At 36.7% G+C, this 22712-nt stretch overlaps 1 protein-coding gene across 3 annotated transcripts in view; it reads right to left on the bottom strand.

The window, feature by feature from the left end:
• Positions 1–18594: 18594 nt before the first annotated feature.
• Positions 18595–22712, bottom strand: part of lgs (BCL9 domain-containing protein legless) — a 109742-nt gene continuing 105624 nt past the window's right edge. For all 3 annotated transcript variants that reach the window (XM_089239387.1, XM_089239388.1, XM_089239389.1), the window contains one exon: positions 18595–21915. In XM_089239387.1, coding sequence (XP_089095513.1) covers positions 19713–21915 — 2203 coding nt within the window. In that variant the 3' untranslated portion in view covers positions 18595–19712. The remainder of the gene's footprint in view (positions 21916–22712) is intronic.

The following is a 22712-nucleotide window of genomic DNA, read 5'->3' as shown; positions in this document are numbered from 1 at the left end:
TTTAGTTGGAAATTGCGCCGATAGATGCCGCCGCTATTACAGATCCCTATAAAGCAGTGTTTCTCAACCACCGGGCCGCGAGAATATATTCATTACCCTTTCATTTTTCAAAGCATTTCCACGAATAACTAATTGGTTTATTTCACTATTTTATGGTACATATTATTTCAATTTTTCAGTCTAAAAATCATACAAGGGGAAAGATGAAAAACCCTCCTAGAGTTCCAGAGTAAAGGCTTCCAGCTGCAATTATAGGATCCCTCTTCCCCTTATCGCACTGAAAATCCTTCGTTTTGTAGCTAGACCCAAAGATAGGGAAACATGTCATTGGTCCTCGAAACTAGTATTTTTAATTGAATTTTTTTTTCCTTTTCGTATTTTTGAGTATCCGTCTTCATGAGACCCAAACAATACAGCAGGGGTTGGGAGCGTTTTTCCATACTCGTTTTTCCGTGTGCTTTTCCTCGAAAATATACTACTATGAATATGCTGCTTCAGGGCTCTTTGTTGACGACCAGATGACCCTGTTGTTTGCGTGTTCACGGTTTGCCATTGTCGGCACCACAGAAAATGTCCTGAAGACAATAATGCCATGAGAAAACTCGGTATCCCACATTGCTTGGAGACTGGAAAAGCATCTGTTATAATCGCCATTGACCAAGCGGCATAACTTCAAAGGGGAATAATTGTGAGTGATTAGGGCAATAGAAAACCACCTTCGACCATTGGACCCGTTATTTATGGCCAGTGGTAAAAACCTTTAGCAGTCTTATTATTATAACGATTTGGAATGTGTTCTCAGAAACGAACGAAGTATTTTACATATGCGCGGCAAATGTCAGTAACTAATCAGTGAAACACCTGCTGCACACAGAAAATAGTGTGTTTTGAATCGGTCATCAAGGTGCACATAACTACTGGTGATAACTCGAATATACTGTTTTCTTTGCAAAAACGCAGTGAATTACGTTGCGAGAGTTTTCGTTTTGATTTCTTTTCCAGTGTGGATAGGTTCACAAATTTTGAAATTTATCAAGTTACGCAATTTAACATAAGCATCTATCGTGAATATACCGAAAAGAGTGCTTCGCCCAAAACTGAATAATTTTCTGCTCTTCAGTGGACTTTTATGGTGAGTTACAATCACTGAGCTATAAGTAAACTGGAGTGAAGACTTTTCCTATACAATAACACAGACGTGCGCAAGCCGACGCGGAGTCGGCTCATTATAAAAGTGGGCGTGAAGGAGCGAAATAGGCAAAACGTTGCTTATTTCAGCATATAAACAATGGGGGAACACCCGTCTTCAGTATTTTTTCAGTTGTTTTCATATTGCATTAGTATAGTTGTCCATCTGCACGTACACAAATGGTGACATCGTGTTCTGCCTATAATTGCACCAACCGGTGGGGAAAATTGAAGGAAGATAGAAATAAACTTCGGTTTCATAGGTAAGTGCGCGTGGTTTTATATTAAAAGATGCATTGATTTTTATACTACAATTGTAAAATTAAATGCATGTAGTTCTCATTTCACATTCAATTTCTGTTTGATGAGCATTAATTCGAAATAAATTAATTTCACATGAATTTTAAACCTCATAAATATTTTTTTTAATCGTGTAGAAATTGCTTATTACTATTTGGGTTAGAATTTTTATGACAGAAAAACTGACGAAATATATATATGCTTCATTAAAAATTGTATTCCATAATCCCTTGTAAATTAAAGGAACGAAGGACCTAAACTTTTCTATTTCTGGTAAAAATAATTTTGGGAAAATAATGTGAGAATGAGGAGTGGTAAAATGCAATTAATATTATTTACATAATCAGTTTTTGCTTAAATATTAAAAGCGTAATATGCAAAATCATAAATGTATCATAATCATCAAAGTGTTATAAATATGTTTATAATATCCAATTACACATAATCAGTGTATTATAATTATCAAACAATTATCATTGTTAAGCTACTATTAGGAACAATTATTGATTGCTTCTATTGCTTTCTTGAAGCCTGGTAATGAATAAATTTTTTTTTAAATAAAGGTTTTCCTCTTCGAAACCCAGAAGTTCTTAAACAATTCATGGAAGCTGTGGCCAAAGTCTGGCATCCAACTAAAGCATCTTCTTTGCTCTGAGCATTTCACAGCTGGCATCTACAAGTCCTCAACGCTATTTGAAAGACGGTGCTCTGTTCCGGTTTTGCATTGTAAATTATTTCATAGCAGACATATAAGTGCTCTTGTGAAAAAAATTTCGATTTTAATATTCCAAATTATGCTAAGTGGACCTGTTTGTAAATTGTTTATTTAAAAACTTGTATGTGTACATTGTTGTATATATGTTTGAAAAAAAAATATTAAAAACTTTTTTTTCTCTTTAATTTTCATCTCATTTCTTGCATTGAGAGTTGTTTTTTCAGCAGTTATTTCGCGGAAATATTCATTGCCACGAATTTTCGAAGTGGAAGCTTTCAATAAAATTCTAAACATATAATGTTAGAAATGTATATATATGTTTTTTTTTATAAAAAAAAAATTGTTCCTCTTACTTAAGTTTTTGAAAAAAGGTATTTTTCTTGTACGAAAGTAAGTATTCATTTTTATTAAAAAAAATTTAGGATAAAGAATGCATAATTATTGGCCGAAAAGTGAAAAAAAAAACGGAATTTATACAAGTCTCGTATTTGGAATTGTCCCATTGCATTAACATGGTCAGGCCCCACCTGGAACACGACCACCTAGATAGAAGGTTATATAGGAGGTCGTGCCTGGAATCGGTTTTTTCAACGAACACAAAGGAAGTTTGTGTACCCACGAGCGGATTAGAACCGCTGCAGGGGGTCGTGCGTTGCATGATCGGCGCGCTAGTGTATGCGCGCCTTTATATAGCTCAGTGGCTACAATATACTTAGGCTGACCATATTTCCTCAAGAGAAATACGGGACACTGGGATTCAAAATACGGGACATCGCCAATTATTACCAAAAATGACGCCAAAACCGAACAAAGTCGCCAAATATTGTTGAAATAATGGAGAAATCACAATGACGGGAAATGTAGCATTACTGCTAATTGCAGTGGATTAAAATGAATTCCACGAAAAAAAAATTTAACTAAGACAAATGTGGGAGATTCATATACTCATTTATAGTTGTAGTTATAATATAATTTATAAGTTGAAAATAATTTCAATCTTTGACTTCAATAAAGAATAAAAATTCAAGTAGGCTTCGTGCAAAATACCGGAAAAACCGGGACACTTTTGCTAAAAAGTCGGGACAACCAAAAAAACAGAAAATACCGGGACTGTCCCGGGAAATACGGGACGTATGGTCACCCTAAATATACTGTATATACACATTTTTATTTTAATATATATAATTATATCATTACCTACTTTTTCTAGCTGAGATTAAATACGAAGTTCGATCGTAAAATATATTTTACACTAATTAAGTTATTAAAATAGTGCTATAATAAATAAGTCCTGCGTCGATGTCAGCACAAAAAAATTCCATTGCCCACTATGAATGAAAACTTCGTATTTTTACACACTATGCGAAATTAATCTATAAAATAAAATATTAAGATGTTTCCATTGATTTGTGACCAATTGAATCTTAATGAGGTAGAGGCACGAAATGAAGAAAACATTGAGGGGGCTGAAAATTGCCATTTGTCCCGTATATACGGGCTCAAACCCTTATGCAGGAGAGGGAGTGGAGCGTTGCATTGTATATTGATTATTGGTGGCTCAGCCACCTCGTAAAATATATTGGGGTGCTCAAACAGCCTCAGTACCCAGGTTCCGGTGCCTAAGCAATGAGGATGTTTACTGCAGTTGCTGAAGAAACGTTTTGTTTATGTTTGTCTGCACGTTATTAATACATTACCGAAAAAAAATGTTGCATCACTCCATAAGATAATAATGGATTCAATTAATTAAACGGGTTTTAATTAATTAAAATGGTTTAAATTAATTAATCAACTAATTAAAATGGTTTAAATTAATTAATCAACTAATTAAAATGGTTTAAATTAATTAATCAACTAATTAAAATGGTTTAAATTAATTAATCAACTAATTAAAATGGTTTAAATTAATTAATCAACTAATTAAAAGGGTTTTCAATTTATTATTCAATTAAAGAGGGGTTTAATTAATTAATCGATTAAATTAGTTTTAATTAACTAATTAGCTCACAATCAAAAGGTAATTCGTTGTTTATTAATTATTAACTTATGAACGAGTAAGCTATTCCAGACCGGGCTGTAGACTCATAGAAATTTGATTCACAGGGCCGCGGTTCCAAAAACTTTGAGAACCACTGCTATAAAGAGAGCTTAGACGCCGAGAACGATCAGTCGTCGAAGATTTCGCCGTTGACACGTGAACGATATTAGAGTATAGTGAAAGAAATTCCGAAAGTGATGTATTCCATGGAGGAACGTGTTTATTGTATTGGATCACCACCGATTAAATCACAAACATTAGTAGGGGTTAAGGCAGACCCGTAATTAGGCTGGGGAAACCGGGGCACTGCCCCATAGCTCTGAGCTGAATGGAGGCCTCCACAGAAAATGTACACTCTCATTTCGCATTATAGTCTTTCATAACCTTTTCAAGGAGAGCCCCAAGGAAAAGTCTACTCCGGGCTCACGAGAAGGCATGTTACGGCCCTAGGTCTAGGGTTGCCAGACAACCGTAAAGGTATTATGCAGGGATGGATTGCATTGAATGTTCATGAATTATTTCAGAGCCTCTGCTTTCTGCCAAAGTTGATTGAAGGGGGGGGGGGGGCTTATGTAGCTTGAGTTCCTAGGTTCAGGGGTGGGAACTCTGCGCCAATTGTGCCGCACTGTGCCAAAATTAACATCTTGCTCCATCCTGCTCCAATAGTGTATTTTTGTATTTTTCTGCGCCAAATAGCTAATTTTGTCTGTGTGCCCGGAATTTCGGAAAAGGGTGGCAAAAAAATTTTGTTCCTGCCTGCCGCGAAACGATTTTTTCCGAGAAGAACGTGTGTTATTCCTCCGTGCTTGAACGTCACTTTCCTCCTCCCATCTTCCGTAGCCGTGCTATCTCGCGACCTTGAAAAAATAAAAATCTGTTGGAAAGTAGTTTGACTACTGCAAAGTACAGTACCGTATTAGGGAAATATTAAACCGTATATTAGGAAACTCACGGGCTAACCGTGCGCAAGGGCGTAAAGTTATTGAAAATGTTGGGGGGACTCAAGCCCCATACAATGGAACCTCGTTTATTCGTCGCGTCGTATAAACGAGGTTTTTAAGCACGTCGCCGAACAGTCGGGTCAAAGCGTCGTATAAATGCAAAAATCGCATAACTGAAACGTTATCTCTACCTTACTCTTCCGCAAAAATTTCCCTAAGAAAACTAAAAATTATTGTAATTCAAAACCATATTTCATGAAATTGAAATCAAGAAAAAATTATATTACAAAACAAAATTACTCGAAATACAGCACTAAGATTGACATAACATTGCTGTTTCATAAACCTCAAGCACTCTTATGATGTTCCTTTCAAGATTTGAAATACAAAAATGCGTTATTTATAAACTTAAACAAAAAATTCGTCTGTGTTGTTCGATTTCTATATTCAAGAAAAAAGTCAATAAAGCATCGAGTTCAGCTCTTCTGAAAAAAATCAGTTCTGTTTTAAAGAACTGTTTTTGCGTGCATCTACGGTCAACAATCAACCTCCGTTAACAGTCACGTTTGGGGATTTAGGTGGCCAGCGGAAGTGTGTAAAGTCAGAAGAGTGTTCCTGGAGCCACTTTGTAGCAATTCTGGACGTGTGGGGTATCGCATTGTCCGGCTGAAATTGTCCGAGTCCGTCGGAATGCAGAATGGACATGAATGGGTGCAGGTGATCAGACAGGATGCTTACGTACCTGTCAGAGTCGTATCTAGACGTATCAGGGGTCCCATATCACGCCAACTGCACACGCCCCATACCAGCACAGAGCCTCCACCAGCTTGAACAGTCCCCTGTTGACATGTAGGGTCCATGGATTCATGAGGTTGTCTCCATACCCGTACACGTCCATCAGCTCGAAGCAATTGGAACCGAGACTCGACAGACCAGGCAACGTGTTTCCAGTCCTCAACAGTCCAATGTCGGTGTTGTCGGGCCCAGGTGAAAAGCTTTGTGCCTTGCAGTTATCAAGGGTACACGAGTGGGCCTTCGTCTCCGAAAGCCCATATCGATGATGTTTCGTTGAATGATTCGCACGCTGACACTTGTTGATGGCCCAGCATTGAAATCTGCAGCAATTTGAGGAAGGGTTGCACGTCTGTCACGTTTAATGATTCTCGTCAGTCGTCGTTGGTCCCGTTCTTGCATGATCTTTTTCCGGCCGCAGCGATGTCGTAGATTTAATTTTTTTACCGGATTCCCGATATTCACGGTACACTCGTGAAATGGTCGTACGTGAAAATCCAAATTTCATCGCTACCTCGGAGATGTTATGTCCCATCTCTCGTGCGCCGACTATAACACCACGTTCAAACTCACTTAAATCTCGATAACCTGCCATTGTAGCAGCAATTTCCAAAATTATAATTAAATTTGGATAATAATTTGGAAAATACTTTCCAAAATTTTTGAGAGGGAGCTCGTCAAACTCACTGGACGATAATTGGACACAGCTTCTCTACTACCCTTTTTAATATCGGAACAACATTAGCAAGTTTCAATCCCTTGGGACGATACCCTTAGCAACACTACTCCTGTATATCTGTGCGACTGGACTCAACAATTCATTAGCACATTCCCTGAGGACCCTGGGATAGATATCTGGTCCTGGTGCTTTGCTTGCACATACATTTCTTAGAAGATTTAGGACCTCCACGTCTTGTACGTGAATATCGTTGAGGGTTTTATTACCCAATGCAACACCCGTATATCGAATATCATTATCTCCATTAAAAACCGACGCGAAAAAGTCATTGAAAACATTACACATTAGGGTGGAACGAAAAAGGGTGTTTTTTTACTTTTTTTGGAAATTGATGTTGCCTTAGCATCCAAAAGATGCCTTTCAAGGTTTTAAGACGTTATACCAAAATCTAGGAAAATATTTTAATATCTTGAGGTTCCTCACAGACCCTAAAGGTCGAGCAAAAAGACTTTTCTAAGTGCACATTATAAAAATCTTTTTACAAATTATATATATATATATACACATATAAAATAAACCCCTTTTTGGGGGGTGGGAAGAAAACTATAACCATGTTCCAAATTATAAAAATAAAAATAAAAACTTGATGATATAGGTGTCAGGAGAATGCCTCTATTGCTTCCTCTGTTATCACACTGTTATTACATTTCACTTGTTTGCAAAATAGTCCGCTTTTTTTTCAAGCGATGGAAGAGTACTCCTTGATTTTATTCTGGCTTGAATGAAACCTTCACGACTCTCGGTTGTTGATACAGCCAGAGATGTTTCAGTTACGAGTCGTACGCACCGTTCAACTGCTTGTGTGTGACAAGGAAAATTCGGTATAGATGGAAAAGCAGGTTCAGATAATTTTTGTGGGTCCAGTTCCTGATTTTTTTAATAGGTGGTTCAGTCACTCGCACTTGATCCCATGCACATAGCTCCGAATAGTGCTAGCAGTGAAGTTTGTTTTCAGAACATGAAATATACGGATTTCTGCTTCTGGTAATCCTTCATTTATAATTTTTAGAATTCTCTTGATTCCCAGTTCTTTGCCCGTACTATTTCCACAAGATATCTCTGATCTGCACTTCAATCACTGTTGTCACTGTCCATTATCGGAAGGTTATTAGAGATTGGTTTAAATTTCCCAATAGGTAATCTTTCACAATTTTCCAATCTTTGCCCGATATCACCTTGAAGCCCGTGTGGACTAATGGAACATCCACCTAGATGCTTCACGAGATGCGTTAGAGGTAACTCATTAAAGTGAAAAAGACAAATAAGCCATTGCAAGGGATGGCCTATTTCTTTCCCTATTAATTTGATAACACCATTTTTATAACCAGTATTGGTAACATTCCCGTCGTATCCGATCGCCATCAATTCGTTCGTATTAAAATCTTGCTTCAAAAAGTCTAGGATTGATGACTTTATATCCCTTGCTCTACTGTTTCTTGGAGGGGGCGCGGTAGCCGGTCGATAAGATGCTCGCCTAAAGTACCAAAGGATGTTTAGAGGTGTCGCGAGTTCGATACCCGGTTCGTCCTTGTCATAAAACTTTCCTGACACAGGAGTACAACAAAAAACGGCGACTTGACCGCAGCAAAAAAAAAAAAAAATTGCTACCGCAGGGAGTCCGCCATCGAGGGGTTAGCGCACCAACCTCTTGATGAGTATAAAAACAAGCCTGCCGTTCGGAATCGGCAATAAATTGTAGGTCCCGGTCTAATTAGCCCTCGTGTGCAGAAAATGACCGTGGTGCGACAAAAATGATCAAATGTTTCTTGGACGAAGATAAATTGACCCGGGTTCCTGCAATATAATTATGTGTTCTTCAGATATGGTTCTTCTATGGAAAGAATCACCACCTTTGACATTAGCTAAGGTTTTGTCTTTTCGACCATAAAAATATATTCCTCGCACATTTCGTTCTAGGAATTTTATCTTGCAAAAGAACTCTCTGTGATTTCTTTCTTTACGCCTTATTTTCATCCGGTCTATTGTCATATTTGGCTTCTCTTTCGTCAATAACCCAACATCTTCCAGCACAGCATTCGCAATAATTGCAGCTGATCGATCAGACACACCAGTTCTATCACAAGCAAGAGCAACATTTGGTAATTTAGTTCTCATCTGTGAAGATGATGATAGCACTTCAAAAGCAAATGAAGTACTTGCTTCGGCACCGATTGGTGGACCAGCTTCAGGTACTGGTAGATGGAAATGCTAACTTCAACGGTAAACTGTGTTTAGGCTCATATAGATCACTTTCCTCAGAATCGTTGGATATAGACGAGTTTTCAGTGATTGATGAACTAGTTTCCGCCGTTTCTTCTTCTTGAGATGACTTCAAATGGGATACCATTTTCATTTTCCTTTGTTTTTCAATTTCTTCGTTGTTAGGACATCTATTCGACCAATCGCCATCTTGCGTGTACTTCTTTGATCTTGCAAGAAATCTCACTCTAAATTTGGGTCCTTTCTCAACTTGTCATACTTACAGTCTTCAAAATCACATTTGCATGCTGCAATGCCGAACAATTTCCACATTTGCACTGAAAACATTTCAAGTTCAACTTGAAAGTTTGAGAATCTTTCCTTGCTTTCATATTTTTCTGAAGATTCTTGTATTTACAGTAAAAGTCTTTGAAAATTTTGCATATCCGTTGGTGAGAAACCGTATGAATTGAAGCAGTTTTCCAAATATTTTCTATCTTAGGCACGATAATTTCAAGAATGTCTGCAATAGCTGGATCTTTTCTTGATTGTTGTGCCTTCATATTGCGTTGAGTCAGCAAATAACAAAGCATAACATCGCCATAGGTGGGCAAGAGTCGAGAATCCAACTCTTCAGGATTTCCTAAAATGTCACAACAATAAAAGCTTCTGGTCGTCATTTTGACTGCTATACACCCTCTCAGTTAAAGGGTAAGATTGCAGATAAATACTGAAAACAAGGGAATAACACATCGAGGTCACTGAACGAATCACGTGTCAGGGGAATAGTAAAGCCTCTTCCGCGGTGTCATGTTACAGAATTCCACACGTGCATAAAACTTCAGGGGCGATGAGGAACCTCAAGAAGTTTGAATTTTGGGGAAAAAAATTAGTAATGGCATTTCTTCACATAAAGGCATATTTTAAACTCTATTACGATGACAATTTCGAAATTTTTTTTTTTGTTCCACCCTATTACACATGCCTAAATTGCTCTCTAACCTAGAGCCTCCTATCAAGAGGGGGCCAACCGTCCCCTTACATCCATTATTGACGTATCGAAAAAATGATTTTGGGTCAGAGCCAATGTTATCTGCCAACCTTATGTGCACATTTTGTGTGAAAGAAACCAATGTTACACATCTGAGACAGAGGCAGTGATGGTATTATGAGGAATCAAGGTACAGTGCCCAACTCCTGCAGAAAAGCCATTTTCAGCTGTTTTACCACCTGTGGCGTCAGACATGCTCAGTGTGTTTCATAATGGGAAGATGTCATTTGGATCTATTATTTCCGTTTCAAACAAAAATCTTGCAGAAAGCTGAGCTTGATGTGGTCTGCAATCATCGCCATCCATGAAACATGGAGAATTGTTTAAAAAAATATCATCACTTGTGCGGGCGGATAATAATAATAAAAAAAAGACACATAAATCCATTAAAATCATATTTGACTCCTGCTGTGCAATTAAATTTCATCCCTATTTGCTGTTGAATAATTTTTTTTACCATTTTTGATTATATGCATGTTACTATAATTGGTGCCATCTTGCAGCCCAGCAGTTACAACTCACTAACCTCTGAATTAACAGAAGCTGGATTTAAAACCTGGTATAAGGCATGGAAATGCAACCATTTACAATTGTCCCACACCATCACTCTCTATGTACATGCTTCGGTGTGGTCATACTGCTTTAGTTCTGGCATGTGAGTAGAACCAATGCATGCTAGGGACAGGTCATTGAAAAGACTCACTCTCACACATGTTCTTTCTACATACAAAAATGTTTCATTCAGGAGTTAGCATTTAAAAATGTATGTTAACATGATTGAAGTCATACACTCCTGTTAGGATTGTAACATTTTGGAAAGTACTATATGGTAACAGTTTTCACTTGATTATTGATTGAATTTAGCTTAGTTGAGACATTGGCTTGAAAAAAACTATGGATTTCAGAAGCGTGTTATTTCTACTGCAGGGTAGTGAATAATGATCGGTGATAATACAGTGACTATTTTATGGTAATATATGCTAATTTGGAGGGAGTGAGGCACCATATTTCACCCGAGCGAACTTGCATACATTGCACTTCTGGAGAGTATGAATCCTGGAGACACATCATTATAACCTGCGATAAATATACTGCAATACAAAGTACTGTCTTTGGTGATTCTACTCCTCTCAACCTTGAAAATATTTTGCATTTCAACGACTACACTACGTGCTCTAATACATACAAATTTATTATATCTGCAATGAAATTAAGATCTTTGTGAATAACTCCTTACTGTAATCGGTTTCTCATATGTTTTGTCCTTTTTTCTATCAGTCATTCCATTTTGTGTTTCATATATAATTTTGTGTTATGTAATATCCTTTTTTTGCCAACCAATTGTTAAAGGAAAGCGGCCAAAACAATAAACTTGATTGATAAAAAAAAAATAGTGACTATTTTTCCATAAATGCCAAGTATTTTTTGCAATGAAAATGCTTTAAAAACTTGGGTACATGTCCTCCTTCATTGTCGATCTTATAACTACTATATACATTAAAATATTTTAATTTGAATGCCCAATTACAAAAAAATGACAATTTCTTAAATTCTATGAAACTAATTACTAGAGCACGGAAGTTTAGGCACTAAAAATAGCCGAAATAAGCAGGCAAAAAGGCACTAAAAAAAGGCATTTATAATTTATGGAAGGAAAAATAACTAGAAACTAAGGTATTAACGACCCAAAAACTAGCTGCAAAATTGGTTGCACTTAATCCGTCTACTGTTTGTGAATAGTTTATAATAACTGCATTATTATACAAGTTAAATTGATTTGAAGCCCAAAATAAAATGTTAGTAGACCTTCAGGATTAGATCAATTTCATGGCCACCATTACCAGATGCAGAGCCCCTAGAGAAAATGATCTTTGGAGGTCTCCTTCTAGTCGCGAATAATTCTTGTTTATTTTGTTGCATTATTTGTAGAATAATAATTATCTTTCATTTTTAATTAACTAACTTGTTCTATTGTAAAAAAATGTAACTTTTTTATATTATCATATATGCAGGACTCCTTCAAGTGCTTGACCCTGTGTGGTCGCATCCCCCTGAGGGCAACTCTGATCAATTTAATCAAATACTAAATATGTTTGTGAAATAAACAGCCATGGCTGTTTGCAGTGCATTTATGGCATAAAAAAAATTAAAACAACATGAGGCCCCAGAGCCTTGTCTACTCCTACCCTGCCTTGTGTGAGCCATGATGTCAACCGATGATCTCTTGGGACAATCATCGGTCAGCTAGACAGATACCAGGGTTGGTAAAAAAACCGGTTTTTTTGAAAAAAACCAAAAAACTGGGTTTTTTTGGTTTAAACCAGGTTTTTTTGGTTTAAACCGGTTTTTTGTTTTAAATGGTATTAACATTAAAAACAATGAAATTTCTGAAAAATCATTCAAACTTCCAATAATTAACAAAAATAAAATGTTTATTAATGTAATTAACACTATTCCCATGCTAATTAATCAATAAATATTTATTAAATTTTAACAAAAACCAACTTTTGCCATTTAATTATTTTTTGCTTAACTCAATGGATTACTGTGTGTTTGAAAATTCTTTTAATGTTATTATTAATCATATAATATATAAAGGTTTTTCTCCAGTTACTTTCAGTATACTTAATTAGGAAGCTATTTTGCAAAAAGTAATAAAAATTAGGTGAATATAATGCATTTAATGATGCATAAATAATGCGGATTAATTAACGATGATTTACGATATACAGGGTTATTATAACTAAGGTTCTGATTTCAAAACACTAAAAAAAGAGCGATTGTCAGAATGACTTGAAAATTGACATGAATATTCCTGAAAAAATTCAATTTTATTTGATAAAGGGGAAAAAATACTTAAAAATGTAAAATTAATGACATCATCCAACATGTGGGAAATTTGCTCGCAGAATGGAAATGATAGCCAGTCAAGGCAAAATTATAACTTAATTATAGCATTGCACGAGTCCATAATTCACGGAAACATCACAAAAAAAATGAAGTAATTGAACAAATAACTACAACTTACTCAAAAAATGTTAAATATGTTGTCCACCGCGTGTTCTGGCTATGAGGTTGAAAGCACAAAAATTTTTGTTCAACAGCAGAATCGGAATATGCCATGGTCATAATGTGGATGTGCTTGCAATTCAGCTTTATTAAACCAAACGCGCCCCCTTTTCCCCGTTCATATTGCTGAGGAATGAGGAACTTCTAACGTATAGGGAATGTGCTGGAGATTACAATTCATCAAAGTTTGCAATCTGACCACTGTTTATAACATTTTGAGGTACCCCCACAGCCAGTAGTTACAAGGGTTAAGGTGCATCCTGTCAAAATGGGTCTTCAGCAGCTGCTTTGCTGGTATTGCAATGTGCATCTTGATAGAAGTTCTATCCACACACTGATGCTGTGGAAGTGCCGAAATGATGTGGTTGCACAAAATAGATTATACTGCTGGCCAAGTATAGCATCATCTACTTGCACATTTTGCACTTTTTTCTTTTGCGAAAGAAACTTCCATTGCTTCAGGAGTATCCATGCAAATTTTCAGGTCATTCCGATCAGTACTTATTGTATAGTTTTGGAATCAAAACTTAAATTATAATCACCCTGTATATAGCTGATTATTTTTCATAAATCTGTTACTACTATACAGTAGAACCTTGATTAACTGGGCTTAACCATGAAAATATAAAAAAAACTGTTGAATATTAAGGATGGGAGATATAGAGTAGGAGATGTGCTACTTCTTATGGGAATGAAAATGTATGTGAGGTAATGTAACAACTAGTACACTAGTCTTTGTCCTTTAAGGACAGCTGGTGTCTTTATTGGATTATAGGACCACCTGCCCCTAGCATGATGGTGTCACTACTGTAGCTGCTTCTTTGTGAAGGGAAAAAGAAACCCTGAGAGATATGTAATACACCACTACATTTAGATGTGTGATGCAATCTGTATTCATGAATTTGCTAAAGATAGAGCATCAGAATGTAGCCAAAGGTTAGAAAATGTTGTAAGAATGAGAAGTTTTGGCTTTTATATATAACTTTAAATGACTAAGATACTTCATATGAAAAATGTATATATATTCTGGCCACTTTTATGAGACTTTTTGAAAAAACCACTTATAAAATCTTATGTCATTTAAAGATATACAGTCAGAATGTACCCCAAGGATATAAAATAAGATAAATATGAAACATTTTGGCTAATAATGAACAAATATGATATTTTTCAGGGAAAAAAATAATATTTAGGCCACTTTTATCTGATTTTTTATCTGAAAAAAACCAGTTGGTTAAAACCAAGGTTTAAACCATGGTTTAAACCAACGTGGTTTAAACCAAACAACCCTGACAGATACAATGCAGTCCAATGCCTGAGCGAGACATGTCATGTGAAGCATGTGGAGAAACTAATTTCTAATACAGGGTGTTTCAAAAAGAACCATCCAATTTGAAATCTGTATATTACGAAAAATATTGAACATAGACCCTTAAGATTAATTTTATATTACATGGCTAATCATAGTTTTTTACAAACCAAATTAAAGGTGTTCAATATGCCCACCTTGGGATGCATGGCATATGTCTCTATACAGTAGTCAAATTCGTCCCAAACTATTGCGAGCATGTTTGCATCCACTGATTCCATGGCTGCTGTTAAGAGTATCTTCAGTTCGGCTAATGTAGCTGGAAGGGGAGGCACATAAACGTAGTCTTTTATAAACTCTCACAAGAAGACATCGCACACTGTGAGGTCCAGCGATTTTGGAGACCAGCGATGTTTAACTGAATCGTCAGAATCTGTACGGCCGATCCATCGTTTAGCAATGCGATTGTTTAAAAATTCTTGAATGCCCAAGCTCCAGTGTGGTGGTGCCCCGTCCTGCTTCAAAATGAAGTCACCCGAATCGGAACTATGGGAAGAGCCAATCTTGGCAAACACTGAAGTGGTGGCCGAAGGAACTACCTGTCTGCAACTGTGTGAAACTCGAGATTTCTCTCTTTTTACCTATTTATCATTTGATCAAAACGGATTAAAAGCTGAATAGTTATGATTTTTTTAAATTGGATGATTCTTTTCTGAAACATCCTGTATTTTCCTCTCTTTTCTAAAATGGGCTGCGTTCATCTGAAACTAAATCATTGTCTAATGCTATCCTGTCAAAGCAAAGTTAATGCATGGAAATACCAAGATCCCCCATTTCTCCGTTCACTTATCCTTGTTTAAGTGGGACTGAAGTAGGGGGGGGGGGCGCACTTTCTAACACTGAGAGTTAGTAAACAAATTTAAAAATGCAATTCTCACAATATTCAAGTTTTGCAGATCTTAAATGTCTCAATAAATGTAAAACTATGTGCAAAAATAGGCATTTAAGACAGGAAAAGTTCAAAAAGGGCATTTTCACAGAAAAGTTTGAAAATAGGCAAAAAAAGGCATTTATGGCATTTTGCCTGAACTTCCAGACTCTACTAATTACGAAAAATGTTTTTCTTCCTGTCAGATATAGAAATTTATTTGAACTCCGAGGGATTTGATTTGTGAAAGTTTCATGGCAGAGTCGGAGCATATATATTCGATTTGTATATTCTTTGTATATTGATGTAAATCATTTGTACCTACTGCATATACTAGTACACGTATAATGGACCTAATATGTGAGAATGTGCATTGTAAATGGTTTTGAAGTTTTTCTGCCACATGGTTGCATTACAATTGCTATTGTGTGAACCATGAAATAAATATTCTATTGTGGGGAGCCAAGGAAGTATTGTGACTATGATAGGACCAAAGCTGGATCTTGAATCCTGCGAACTACGTGGCTGAAGAAGGTTCCAACCGAACCCTCCCCATTAGGCTGCCAACTGAAGGGGAGGGGTGATTTTTTTTTATCATCAAAATATTATTTGCTTGCACTTGAAAAACGTCCAGAACTGACCCCGGATAGGGAAAGAGGTGTGGGTCGAAAAAGCTTGAGAGCCACTAAATTACACTAAAATTTGTAACGCACCCATGTTCAGCTACAAGAACAAAGCTGATTCTCCGTGGGGGAACGAGATGATCGCATCATACTCAGCTAAGAACGAAGGCTTTGTTGACAATCATTATGGCTAGTAGTAAATATAGGTGATGCTTTTACTCGCTATCTAAAATATATATATAAAAAAGAAAAATCAGAATTTTCATTCATCTGGTAATACTTGTTTGTTTGGAAATGCAGATGGTACTCAATATTCCAAATGGGGACAGTTTCTTGAGATAACACTGAAAAGACAATAATGATGCGTAGGGGAAAGGTGGGCATGCCATGCCATAGCTGTAGGCACAATGGTATTGATGACATGCAATCACAATAAAGAAAAGGCCATTGGCGAAATTGGACAACAAAAGAATCTTCTCACAATCTTATACAGCTGGTTGTCAGCAAACTTCACTGACCATTCAATAGCTTTTTAAACGTTTACTTGGAAATTGGGGGGAAAAAAGAAAGCAATATCAGTAGAGTTTCAAAATCTTTTTCCTTCCTTGGAGTTGCATCTGCTCTACTTTTCAAACCCTATACACAAATGTATCCACTGATACTTCCCCTTTCTGGCACTTTACCCAAGAGGATGTGGGTCTGAAAAACTGCGTTTAAAGCCTGGAACCCACTGAAACATGATGGGAGTACCCACAAATTATCGTTAATTGGTCACATGGTTCGCGGATGGGAACCACCACAGGGTCGTTGTTAGAGATTAGGATGGCAATGTTTTGCAAGCATAATATTATACATATTTTTTACAATATTTTACCTTCACACCATGGGTGGGCCAAGCCTAGGACCAACTTATGGTTTATAATTTCATGAGTTTTTACAATCCAAAATAGGCCTAATGTTGTGGACCCTAGCCAGGTCTTCGATGTTAATGGTTTTTTTTTGTTGCCAGATGCCGACTACTATAGTTGTACAGTATTATTCTAAGTTCATGTGAATATGCAAATTTATTTGTCAAATGTTATACGTTGATTCTAGCACCGCCAAGTCTTAGTTATTACTGGATAGATTCCAGTAATAATGTGAAATAGGGAATTTTCCCTTATATGCCGGTAGTGTGCAGCGAACCAACACGTTGGTCCTTGGACGTTGATCATGACATTTCATTTCACCCCGCCTCGTTCCAGAAGCCATGAGTTGATGATCTAGCAGGGTCACCATTCGATCCGTTGATCGTCCTCTTCATCTTCTAGTCAAAAATCGCACAGCCTGTGTTGAAGCTTCTACGAGATGTCGGCCCTCGTCTGTGAGAGGATATTTGTCTTGTTCGTCGTTTCTTCGGACGCGTGATGCTGTTGCTATGGAGCTTCCCTTTCTCCAGAAGATCGCACAAATCAATCAAGAAGTGAACTGTTCACATTCTTGTGACAGTGACATCCCAAAGGGTGTAATCGACGGACCGATCGGGTGAGAACGTTTTGAATCTGATATATTAAAGCTAAAACTCTAAAGGAAATTTACCGATGCATGTTGTGCAGACTTAAAATGTTTTTTTGTAAAATCTAAAGATTAACACTGAATTAGAAGTCTTAAGTAAATGTGAAATAGTTGTCATATCATTATTGTCATGTCTGGCAAAATTATTTTGGGAAAGATAAAATATTGGAATCCAGGAAGTAACGACTAATTTGTTACACCACGATTACTTGGGTTGCAGCGCAGGGTAAGATAATTAAAGTCAAGATAATAAAAATTCTGTTCGACAAACTGCAAAAACCACAGCTGGTGTGAAGAAAATCCTGTACTTGTTCGGAAATTTCAAAGGAAGACGCTTGGTGGGGAGAAAAAATTTGGGGAGTGTGTAATAAGTTCAGTATGTTAGCTGTAGGACAATCTTTTATCTTCGCCCAAGGGGTGACTATTGTTCTATCATTTTGGTCCCCCCCCCAATGAAATTTCTGGCTACACCCCTGGATGTTAACAACCAAGTACATCCCCGATAAATGATTGCTGATAAATGCTAAGTAAACAAAGTCACGCCATTGCCAGTTTGCTTAAATGCGGTCACCAAGACATTTTTTGATGGCTACTTGACAGAAGTGATGTCTTCTACCGAGTAAGTAAGTTCCATGAACTATTGCTGCCCTCTATAGGTGTTTAGGTTTTCTATTAGTTTCCCTAATGACGAACAGTCACTGATGTCACGATATTGCGAAAGATCAAGGAAATATAAAAAAAATGATATAAAAAAATTAAAATTTTCTTCCAAATCAAATTTTCTACTGAAATCTGGAGAAAGGGCGAAAAACTCAGAGTTGGCAGGGCTGCCAATGGTAGAGTGGCCCCACTACTTCCCATGACCAGCCTTGACACGAGTATGGCCCTCGCTTTAATAAAAATTCTATATTTTTAATTATAGATGTCTATTTTTTAGATTCATCAATCTAATGAAAAATAATCCCAGAATAAATATTATGATGTAATAATAAGGGTTTACTGTTTGTCTTAAAGCACTAGGTCAGAACTGTTTTTCTTAAGCCACCCTGCCTGAATCATTTTATAAAGCTTTACTTTTCATTTATAGTGTCATATTTAATTGAAATAAATGCAGAAACTGAACTTTCATAATTGAACCATGACAAATCTTTAAATTATACATTTATTTGTCTAAACAAAAATGGTAGAAAAATTTACCATCAATTACATACAAATATTGAAATGTTATTCTTTTACTATTTCTTTTTATGATACCTGCTACAGAAAAACATTTTTATCATCCAAGAAAAATTTGGAATTCTTTTATTCAAATATGTAGGTGCGAGAAAGTAACCAGCATATATAACATGCGACAAAAAAAAACTTTCGCATTATTTGAATTAGTGAAGATAGTTATTCAATCATAAACTAAACAGACATATTATGGAAGGTGGAACTTGTCAAGGAATTCATGAAAATAAAGAATGAGATTTCCGAGGTAAATGACATAAAACAAAATAGAATAAACTGAGGTAGTAAGTAAAAAAAAAGTGCATGGCTACCTGAAAAAAAAAAAAAAGTATTCTAGCAACATATAGATCACACTGCAAACCTATGAGCGTTTAACAAATATCGTACTAAATGAAAAAATGTTATAATTGTGATTAAATTACAAAGAAAACACATAATTAGGATGAAAGTAAAAATATTCACTATTACACTCTAACGAAAAAGAAACAATGGCACAGAGATTAAAAAACTGACCACAATGAAGTATTGAATAAAAGCAAAACACAAAGCATAAAATACACAGTAAGTTATCCATCAAGTGGAAATAAAATCTACAAAACAATAAAAACATGGCACCACCAGAGGCTAAGATGATTCCCAAGTCATAATCAACAAAATTATCATATAATACATTCTCTTAACAGTGCATTAAGTACCATACATATAAGTAGTCTAACATATAAATTGAGCAGGAGCTGATTGCAATTTTAAAAAAAAAATTCATACAACAAATTCCATTTTCGAGAATTTACATATTTTTCAAATGATTTACATATACAAACAAATGCTGTACATACTCAATTTGCACAAGACTTTACATAAGGCCTGATATTCACAACACATATTTAAGTTTAATTTTTAATGGTGCTGCCTACATAATACAAAACATGTATAAACATAAAACTATACAAAACTGTAACAAATGTCATTCGGAGAAGTTGCAAAATGAACTGATCAATAGTTGGCACTGTATTTATTACTAACATCTTTTCATGCTCTATTTGGGTCCAAAAAAACTGTGACCACTGATATTATTTTGCAAGTTCATTTGGCTCCCTCTTGTGTTTGTGGCATACAGCTGTTGCTGAAAATTATGAAACTGAACTGCATAATTTGGATCTGCTGTTGTTGGGCCGTAAAATGTAGATTGTTTGTAATTGAATGATTGGCCCATAGATGGAGGTAATGGCTGAGTAGCATCTGGAGTGATTCCACTCATAGTCAGTGGCATTTGTTTACCAGAAAACACAGGGGTCTGACCACCAGAAACTGGATTCATGGGACCCATTTGTGTATTTCCAGGACATGGCGCACGACTGAACATAGCTGGCTCAACAACCGTAGGCATTGGAGGTCCTACTGGAAAGATTTGATTTCCAACATGAGGAACAGAATTTCCTCCTCCTCTTAACATTGGATTCATTATCATATTAACTGGACGCTGGCTATTCATCATATTTGGCACCAAAGGACCAGGAGAAGTCATTGGCCCATGACCATGAGGGTTAGGTATTCTGTTTGGAAAATATTGAAGATTATGAGTTGGCAACTTATTGTCCAAATTTGTCAGAGGAGGAGCAAACCTTTGTAGAAAATCCAGACTTGGTGGTCTATTTGAAACAGATCCAGTACTCTGTGGCCTGGCAGGCAGGTATTGAATTGTATTGGGTGCACTGGCTTTCACTTGAACATTTGCACTATTGATAAAAGATGTGGATGTACTGCCACCCCTAATCATTAAGCTAGGACTTGTAGCCGCACATAAGGGCATGCCATTTCTGGGAATATTTGATGTATATGGATGATTTGGTCGAGAAACAGTCATACACATGTTTGATTGCTTGGCAGAGACTGCACTATGCATTATAGGATGATTTGCCGTAGTTGAACAGCTTAGTGTATTTGGATTATTTTCTTGGCATGCAGGTACATGATGTTGTTGCATAACAGCATGAGAAGTCAAGGGTGCTGCTTGAATACCAGACCCAAATGTAGTAACAGGGATGACATTTTGCATATTTGGCAGCACTGAAGCATTATTTATGTATGATCCATTTGGACTTTGTGAGGCACAAGCAAGAGTGAAAGGCGCTTGAGATGACACATACTGAGAACACTGATTAGGTGAAGAAATACCAGGTGTGCCAGAATGAAATCCTCTTGATGGTTGTACAACAGCATTGAAATTCACTGAATTAGCATTATTCACTACAGTGTCACAATTAGCAGTCATATTTGATGCTTCAATAGTTTGAGATCCATGAATACTTCCAACTGATGTTATTGAAGGACCAGTAGACTCACTCATTGCAGCCATGGAGGCTATGGGATCAAAATGGGTTAATCTACGTGATGCCGAAATGTCACCAGATGGAAGCTGATTATCATATGATTGAAAAGTGCTACCAGCAGAGCTAGTAATCAATGAGTTTGATGAACACAATCCCATAGGAGATGAAATTTCAGGTGAAACTTTACTTCCAGAAATATTATCAAATGGAGGAGTCATTTTTTGCAGACTGTGTAAATGGGAATGAGGCATATTTTCAGAAGAGAAATTCCCACTTAAACACATGCTATTTGTAGGATTAGCCGGATGAGATTCGGAACCTATACTGGTAAAAGGAACTGGATGTGTGTCATTTTCAGACCCAGAAGAACTAATGTTTGAGCTGGCAAATCTTGACTGCAATGCATCTACAGTCCCTGAAGCACTGGTATTCTGCAAGCCAACATTTTGGTGTCTTTGCATCGAGTCAGAAGAGTTTCCAGAGAAACGTGATATGCTATCAGAAAGTCCAGATTGGCTAGGACTATAGGCTGAGTTTTGGTGAGATGGACTTGAGAATCTGATTCCATTATCTTCTAACATAGAATGCACAGCACCCCCTGGAAGTCTGCCTGAATCCATGGTATGTGTAGGTGGGAACTGTGGCACAGGATTTTCTGTAGTCTGCAAAGTTGGTGGCATCCCATGATGATCAGCTGATTCATAGCTCTGCACTTGGGGACTTGGTGCAGTGAAACGCTGAATACTTCCTTCCATACTGGCAGGTGCTGAAGCAGGATAACGTCCTGACAAACTGTCTTGACTGTTCTCCAATGGGGGGCAGCTTCCAGGTGTGTTTGGAAAAGATGAAGTATCTGGACTTTGGAAACGAGAATGGGAAGCTGATGTCATAATCATAGATGGTGGGACACTGAAATAGTTAAGTGTTTTTATAAATTGAATAAACATATAAGAATGGAATACAACACATGAACTTTGATCAATTGATAAAAAATCATGTTACAATAGACTCTTGCTGATCTGGCACATATTGGACCAGGGTGAGCCAGAGTATCAAAATCACTAGATTACTGAAAGTAGTTGAAAAAGCCCATTAAAATATAGTAGACTTTCATTAATCCGACACATGTCAGACCAGGGTTATGCTGGATTACTGTAAGGAAGTTGAAAAAAAACCCCCATCTAAATAATTGTAAACTTCTGTGCATAGACGAGCACAGGGCCCGATTCTCACATGGCAAGTGGAGCATTTATTTGCCCTATGTGTGATCTTGGACTCCCAAAAATTTAAACATTTTCTTCATTGACTAACTACTAACAAAATATGTTTGATTCAGTTGCAGTCTCTCCCCCCCCTCTCATATCAGTCATGACATCCATATTTTTTATGGAAATTTTTTTTCAGCCATCTGGTTGGGCACTTTGCCTGTTGTACCCTTTGTGTTTGCATTTATTTGTACTCAAAGTCAAACCCAGACATGCAGTAGCATATTTTCCCTCTTTCTCACACAAAGGGAGTCAGCATAAAAATGCTGAATTACCGGACAGACCGGACTAGCACACCGTTGAATTATTGAGAGTCTACTGTACTTCTTTTTTTAATTTGAGAACATTTAATGCTTTAACTGCTAATCTGTGTTGCCTGACCCTGAAATGTACAATATTTGTAATGCTCAAACCGGATTCAGGATCAAGAAAAATCAATGG

The sequence above is a fragment of the Pholcus phalangioides genome, unplaced genomic scaffold (genome assembly GCF_987345545.1).
Source record: "Pholcus phalangioides strain wild (caught in Gottingen) unplaced genomic scaffold, Ppha-v1.0 ptg000011l_1, whole genome shotgun sequence".
NCBI classification, from domain to species: domain Eukaryota; kingdom Metazoa; phylum Arthropoda; class Arachnida; order Araneae; family Pholcidae; genus Pholcus; species Pholcus phalangioides.
This window is presented reverse-complemented; position numbering and strand designations above follow the sequence as displayed.